The sequence below is a fragment of the Podospora anserina genome, chromosome 2 (genome assembly GCF_000226545.1).
Source record: "Podospora anserina S mat+ genomic DNA chromosome 2, supercontig 2".
In the NCBI taxonomy this organism is placed as follows: domain Eukaryota; kingdom Fungi; phylum Ascomycota; class Sordariomycetes; order Sordariales; family Podosporaceae; genus Podospora; species Podospora anserina.
Window position 1 is genome coordinate 3,090,132 of NW_001914858.1, and position 7,786 is coordinate 3,097,917.

The following is a 7,786-nucleotide window of genomic DNA, read 5'->3' on the forward strand; positions in this document are numbered from 1 at the left end:
TCTGACAGCAGAGAGGCGATTGGCGTGTTGTTGAGCCAGGCGATGGGATCGGTCCGGGCACCATGGCACGTGATGGCGCTGATGAGGAAAGAAGCCAACATGCCCAGCAGGAAGGCACCTCGGTAGCCGCTAAGAAATGGATCCCGTCGACGCTTGATGACTTTCCTGGGGTAAATGGGGAACAGCAGCATCTCGATTTCTTGGAGTAGTAGTGCCACAGTTGTCAAATCACATGGCAGATCGCATGGCCTCATCGTGGTCATTCTTGTTACCGCTACCAAACCATCGAATTCTATTCCGGGTATACTTGCAAACACACACTACTATGGCACCACTACGCCAACCTCTTCCTCAGCTGTCACAGCCAACTCCGCAGCTCTCTCCATCCGTCTTGCCTTTCTGTTGCCAGTCGCCTTCTGCAGCTGCTCCCTCCTCTCCTGCTTCCTCGCCGCCTTATCAACAAGACCAATAACCTTTTGTTCTCCAATCACGGGATGCCTAGCCGCCGCAGCCGCCGCCTCGTCCTCTTCGGTCCATTCGATCGGCAACGTGGCAAACACCAGATACGAGGTGTGTGTCTTGATCTCAGGCTCGCCGCGGGTGATCAGCCGGCCTTCCATCCACATGGGCACCCCTGACGGCAACGCCTCAAAGCTCTCTGGGGAGTCAGGTTTGTGGTCAATCTTGACTTTCTTCTCGCCGCCGCGCTTCCTTCCGCCTTTCTGTTCCTTCTTCTCACGCCGCTTGATCAGTCCGTCATCCTCGTCGCCGTCCATCTCGTCATCCGACTCTTTCGACCTGGCGGCATGCTCCCGGAACCGAGCTTCAATCTCAGTCAGCCGAGAGAGAGCCTCATCGACATCACGAGCCGAATTGTTGACACCGCGGTCCATGGAGAGGTTCAGACCGACACGTTCACGGGAAGTGTGGTACTTTCTGTTGGCAATCTCAACCATGTCGATATCGACCCAACCCAAGCGCCGCATTGCCGAAACTGTCTTGGTGACCTGCTCGATACATGGTGAAAAGGTGCAGATGTGGGCGCTCTTCTTTGGGTTAAGTGGTGATACCCACTCTTTGTCTTCTGGGTTCTTGGGGTTCCGCCTGGAGAGGTGATGTAGTGCCTCCCAAGGAGCTGGGAGATCGAGAAAGATGGCCTCGGCCTCGGGACTCTTGCCATCAATCAAGAAGCCGCCGTTGTAGACATCCCGATGTGTCAAGTGGACCAAGCTGTTGAGGTTGTGTTCCTTCAGCTCCTGATTCATCTTGTGGAAGCGTTGCTCATGGAACTCAAAGCTGTAGACTTTGCCCTTGCGCTCTCCTTCACTTGGATATCCATTGTAGACGGCTCGTACAGAGGCGTGGCTGAAGCTGCCGCTGCCAGCACCAGCCTCAATCAACACAGAGCCAGGTCTGGCACGTATTCTGTGTAAAACATAGCTGTAATCTGGCGTATAGACGACCTGCGTTCGGTGCGGCAAGCTGCTCGTCCATACTTCGGGGGTTGGGGGGAGGATGTGGATGAAGCCGCTGACGTCGGCGACAATCTTTTTGGCGACAGCGGCGGAGTCGTCATTGACTTCGGCAGGCGTACTTTCTTGCTCGGTTTTCTCCTCGGCAACAGTGGCCGAAGCCTCCTTTCCGTCGTCATCGCTCTTGTTACGCTTCCTCTTATTGTTGCGACCTCGGGAGCCAGTGTCGACTTTCGATGCGCGAATTTGTGAGCCCCATGGCACGCCAATCATGGTCGAGTGAGGAAAGGAGCCATAGCGGGTGTTGACGACAGCGCCCTCGGCGTACCCATCGTGTTTCCCGGAGGGGGCTTTGAGGTAGACTGGTTGGAGGTTGTCGCGGGAGAGCTGGAGAATGGCCAGCGACCCGACCTTGGTAGTTTTGCCTGGCTCCAAGAAAGGCGAGATCTTGGGCGTCTGGCTGCGCGTTTTGGGTGCCATTGTGTCGTCCATAGCGACTGATGGGCAGCGTTTCGCGGGCTGGAAGATGTTGAAGTGATGAAATTGATTCGCAGCTGCGGAAAGGTTTCAGGGACAACAGCTGGTGAAAATTCAGTGGGGTGTGGGGCGCGGGGCGGAATTGGAGCGTAAATTACACTTGTCGAGACATCTCCAGAGCATACACTCTTGATGAATGACAGGCACAAAGTAAGACTGCTGACATACAATTTTACTAGGATAGTCTCAGCTATCATATCATCCTCAAGAAGCAACCGCACTTCCCCGCGACGCACGATTAATCCCGACAAGGTGTAATTTACCTTTCACTTTACACCGGTAATTCATGCACCTTGGCGGTCGGGACAAAAATAAGCTTTTGCCAAGAATGCGGGGAGCTCCACCAGTTCCAGAGACCCCCACTGCCGCTATCGAGGTGCTTGGTCCGGATCAGAAAGATATCACACCTTCTGAGATGTTGAGTGCTATTGAGGGATTTCACCATCGGACTACGGTACCTATGCTTCAGCCCTTTCCGCCCTCTCACACATCTGGAACCTTCCCTTAGCTTCATCTCGCCGAAAACCATCAGCCATCAACCACCAATCTCCCGGATCGATCACCACCGGCCTCGTAACCCACCACATGATGACCTCACAACAACCGGAACAACCCCTCAATACCCAGAAAATCTCATCGACTCATGAATCTCATGGTTCCTACCTCCCCATTAGCAAACATCTCCCTGGCCTTATATCAACCAACCCATTCACTCACGGATTCCATTCATCCCTTTCCCCATACTGCTGATCATACAGCTCCTCCACTTGCCGCCTAGCATGCTCCCTCCCCCGCTCCCTGTCTCTTTCATTCCCCCCATCCCGGCCATGGTGCCTCTCCCATAGCTTGTCGGCTTCCGCGCCCGCCATGGCAGCAAGCGCTTCCTTGGCAAAGCCGTGGGAGACTGGCTCGCCTTTGCGGCGTTGTTCCTTTTCCCAGAGGTGCATCGCTTCAAAGGCTGCCGCGCCGCCGAGGATCTCGTGGCCGAGGTTGGGTTTGGAGGAAGGGCGGTCGTCGTTGGAGTATAGTTGGTCGCGGGCGTCTCTTGCCTCGACTGCAATTATCAGCATACCCGTGTCAAAGTGAGGGTAGTGGGAGGCACTAACTGAAGTCGAAGAAACCCATGTTGGTAGATTTTGAGGAGGTGATAAACTGGATGTGGTAGATGGAATTAGTATATGGATGGAATTTGCAGAAGCAGGACAGGTCAAAGACTCAAGCGCTTGCTTCTGATGGGCATGCGAACCCCTTATGTAGAAAGCTAGGTATACAACCCCCTCATTCCGAGTCATGTCCCATCCCACCTCATAACCGTAGAGCTGTCCAGCTCGTCGTGAAAGAGCTTGACCAGCAGGTTGACTATCATCGGATGATCAAGCGCAGCTGTCATGACATCAGGTATGCGTTCATTTACGAACACTACCACCCTTATTCAGATGAACGAACAGTCGTGTAGATCCGCTCATCCATAATTTAAGTGAAAAATAAATAAAAAACCACAGGAAACCCCGGGCACGCTATCAGTCAAACAAATAAAAGACACACTATTTACTTTGTTTCCTCCTTCAAAGATTGGTGCGAGTATATACGCAATAGGGAGCAAAAGAAAAAGCACAGCTACAAGTACCTAGCTGAAGCTACAGACACCTTAAAACTCTACACCTCTATACAAATCCCCGCTCAAGTGTTGAATAGCGTATGGCTGCAGAGTGGCTTCGACTGGACTCCGCAGTTCTGCTTACCCATCACACAGCGTATATCTCTATAAAGTGGATTAAGTTCCAGTGAAGTCAGAAGTGTTCACATGCAACATCACCTTGAGCGCATGCCAAAATCTCCCTAACCACTCCATACAAAATCGTCATTCTTGTCTATCATAAGGTATCTCACCCGTACATAGTCATTCTCATGAGCTATCCATAACCATTCATAACCCATACATTATTCCCATAACACCTGGCTACCAAATCCCAACCACGCCCTCAACCCCCCCCCCCCCTTCCCCGTTAACGATACTGATACCCCCACCCAGCCCCATCACGACTATTACTCGGCATCTGTCCCGGCGGCCTAATCACTGTTCCCACACCGGTACCACTCGGCGCCACAACCATACTAAACGGCCGGCCTCCAACCCCCCTAAACCCACCACCACCACTACCAAAAACCGGCCCCCCGCTATTACCCCCCCCGTTGAAACCTTGCGAAGGAAAAGGCGGATAATTCCCCGGCTGGTACAACGGCGGCTGAGAATTCTGATGCAAGTGCTGAACCGGTTGCTGATGGTGTGGCACTTGCGCCGTCATCTGCAGTGTTCGCCCGCCCTGCTGCATTTGGCCACCACCACCACCACCACCAGCGTGTTTTGCATTCTTTTGTAGTTTCATCCCCGGACTGCTCGGCCCCCCACCTCCTTTGCGCAGACTATCACTCCTAAAAAGTTTCCCAATATTGAAGAAAGAGCTCTTTTGTGGTTCTTGCTGCGGTGGGGGGGAGAACATGCGTTGCGGTTGGATAAATTGCTGTGGTTGGGGCGGTGGTGCTGCCTGGGCTTGAGCTCCTGGTGGGTTCATGTTTGTTGATGGGGGAGATGTGGGTGGGGTGAATGCGGTGTATTTTTGCGGTTGAGATGGTGGTGGTGCTGGGGAAGACCGGTTTGGAGTTGGTGTTGTCCGTCGTAAAGAGGCTGTTCTTTGGGGTACTAAGCCGGGGGGCACACGGTCGTCTGTGTTGGGGTGTGTGTGTAGGTTTGTGATTTGCGGTGGTGATCCGACAATGGACCAGCGTTTGTTTGTAGTAGGCGGTGGTTGAGAGGAAAGATCTGTATCAGGGCTGATAAACATGCTATATCGGTTATTACTTGTCGACGAGGGCGGGGAAGCACCAGCTGGCGGAACTTGGCAATTTGATTTTGGCGGCGCTGGGGATACTGAAGGCGGGATTTGTGAAAGATCCACTGGGTGGGAGTTGAGCGGATGATGACCAGCTGGGAGAACATATGGAGTCGCTTTAGACACGGGAGGCGTCCCTGATGTTGGTGCTTTCGGCGGTAAAGATGGCGGAGGGGTACGAAGATTCGAGCTGTGTGATTTTGGTGTGTGAGGCATCTTTGGTCGTCGAGGCGGACCGTGCTGATTCGGAATTTGGGAAGATGAATCTCGAGCACCGCTGTGATTAGATGCTTGTCTTGTTGTTAACTGAGGATTCATATACCCTCCATCGTTAGGGCCAGGTTGAAGATTCGAGTTTTCTCCAGCACCAGACTGAAAGTATTGAGCCTGCCACGGTGTTGGCCTAGTCGTCGGGGGCAAAGATTGACGTTTGTTGGCCGCACTTGAAAACTGTCCATGGTCCTGATTCCGCGATGATTCGCGCGGAAGAATATGCTGTAGAGGTGTGCCAACATTCCTGATAGGACCCTGTGGCGCTGGCATTACCGGCGTGTTGTCAAGAGTGTAAACGTTCGTTGTGTCCGGCGATGAGATCTGACCAGGTACGGGGCCCGAGTGAACCTTCGCCAAGGGCTGTGCCGTGACACCGAGTAAATCCCCAGGTTCGGCTGCTTGTTGTCCTTTGCCCCACGTATAAGTTCGAGCAGAAAAACTGGGAAACGGTGGCTCGGAGGGAGTAGTTGCTGCATGCTTCGACGGCAAAGGCGGCGTTTGCGGTGGACTGACAGGATCCGGGACCCTAGTTGCCTGTATTTCTGGCGTGCTCATTGCAGGGACGGATGCCATCTGGTGGTCTGATGGCACTGGTGTGGTCTCCCGGGACACTATGTAAACTTCGGTAGGTGGTGCTGGGGGCCTAAGAGTAGATGATACGGTTGGCAAACGGTTCTGGATATCAGGAGGAGGAGGAGGAGATTTACGGGTGAGCTTCAAGGGCTGCGGGACATCGGGACTTGAGGGCGGGAGGGGAGCAGCAACATCCGGAGATCGCGTCGTACTTGCCTCGCTGATGTTGTAATGATAAGACAAAGCTGGTTGGGACTTAACATTCTGCAGGGCGCTTGGCGCACTAGGAGCTGACGGAGGGATCTGAGGGCGCATAGCGTAGTATGAGCCGGTCATGGAGTCGCCTGGGGCAGTGCTTGTTCTCGGAAACGCAGGCCGATCTGGACCTCCCGGATCGGCAGCTGCTTGGCCGTAGCCTGTTTTAGACAACATCTCAACGGTTTCCTCAATGTCTCGCTGCAAATCCCACGAGGTAGGTTTGTAGGCCGTGTACCTCTGATTGGTGTCTGTGCTGTGGCTCGGTGGGCCTTGACTCGGCGGACTCTTGCTTTGGGGGCGGGATTTCGTGAGCACAGGGCGTCCTCGGGCAGGCTGAAGAACCGACGGAACATGAGTGAGCCCTGAAGCGTTGCCCGGTTGTGGAGGCGAGGAAGTATTCTCTTTCCTCAATCCATATCCAGGAACGGGTGGTGTGCTTTCGTCATCCACTGGCTGCTTCAGTGAAACCATTGGCGCTGACAAGGCGGCGGGAATCTCGGGCCGTCTCCAATTGGATGGCGGTGGTCCTGCGAGCGAGTGTCTCTTATTTTCTCCGACCGGAGCCTGTCTGGGAGCTTCCTCGGCAACGGTGTTGATGGTTGGATTCCACGGCCGGTATTGTCCCTGATACGGATCTCTTGCTGAATTCTGCTGTGTGGCGGTCGGAGCCGGCTGAGGCATCGAGTTCTGGCGGAGAGGAGGCCGGTGAGGATCTGAAGATGCTTGCTGGTTGTTGAGGCTCGGAGATCCGGACGACAGTGTTTTTTGCTCTGTGCTACCTAATCGATGCATTCGACTTGGGGGTATCGCTTCCGAATGCAACTCCGAAGGGGCCAGAGGAAAGGCGTTGGCATAAATCAGTGGCGGGCCAGTATCCATCATGATATCGTTGCCTGGCAATTCGACCGGCGTGGGGTTTATATCCTCGTGACATTGCCCAGTCAATTCGCTGGGAAGCTCGGCCACGAACCCAACCGGCGTGTATGCAACCTGGCGACTGTCGAGTAACGGGATTGCGTCAACTACAGGGGCACTTTCTCCATGGACTTCCGAAATTTGCACACTGTCGATCTCTTGGGTTGTACGAGCAGGTGGGCTTTGAACAGGAGGTCGACTTTCATGCGCAGGTTGGGCTATGACTGGCGGGCTCTCAATTACATTGTAACTTTCGATCAAAGGCTGACTCTGAGTTACAGGCGGGCTCTCGATAACAGGTGGGCTTTCGATGACAGGGAGGCTTTGGACAACGAGTGGAGTAGTTTCGGCGCTTACAACCGGTGATATATTCGATTGCTGCGGTAATACCTCTGAGGTCGGTGGCGGAGCTGGCGACCGAGTTGGAACTGGCGCTGAAGTCGGCTTTGGAGGATTTGTCTGGCCAGTTTCAGAGTCTTTCTTTGGCGGTAGATCATCCTCATCTTCCTGCAGTGGACTTATGTCATCGTAAGCTCCCGGTCCCATGTACATGAAGATATCAGGCTGGAACCAAGGAGCGCTGGAACCATCTTCGTCCTCGGCAATCGTAGCCTTTGCCAGGGTGCTTTTTGCTTTCGCAGTAGAGGTCCTCTCGCCGACGGTACTCCTCCTTTTGACTTGTAACTGGCTCACAAGTCTTTCCTCGGGCTCCAGGTCGATGGGGGCGCTATCGTCTATGCTTTGGGGAAACTCGTCGCCAGGCTGGGGAAAATGAAACTGGGTAATCCCCGTGGGTTTGTAGCGGTAGAACCATCTTTGACTCTCTCCATCGTAATCCCACTCCCAATTTTCGGGAAGCGCAGACAT

At 53.9% G+C, this 7,786-nt stretch overlaps 3 protein-coding genes across 3 annotated transcripts; all 3 read right to left on the minus strand.

Moving 5' to 3' along the window:
• Positions 1–323: 323 nt before the first annotated feature.
• PODANS_2_8900 (uncharacterized protein) lies at positions 324–1,964 on the minus strand (the record flags this gene model as incomplete). Its single annotated transcript, XM_001911651.1, has 1 exon — positions 324–1,964. One exon carries the CDS (start codon positions 1,962–1,964, stop codon positions 324–326), a length of 1,641 nt encoding a protein of 546 aa, XP_001911686.1.
• Positions 1,965–2,625: 661 nt separating this feature from the next.
• PODANS_2_8890 (uncharacterized protein) lies at positions 2,626–3,134 on the minus strand (the record flags this gene model as incomplete). The annotated part of the gene is made up of 3 exons (XM_001911652.1): positions 2,626–2,668; positions 2,727–3,063; positions 3,116–3,134. 3 exons carry the CDS (start codon positions 3,132–3,134, stop codon positions 2,626–2,628), a joined length of 399 nt encoding a protein of 132 aa, XP_001911687.1.
• An 881-nt stretch (positions 3,135–4,015) lies between these two features.
• PODANS_2_8880 (uncharacterized protein) lies at positions 4,016–7,786 on the minus strand (the record flags this gene model as incomplete). Its single annotated transcript, XM_001911653.1, has 1 exon — positions 4,016–7,786. One exon carries the CDS (start codon positions 7,784–7,786, stop codon positions 4,016–4,018), a length of 3,771 nt encoding a protein of 1,256 aa, XP_001911688.1.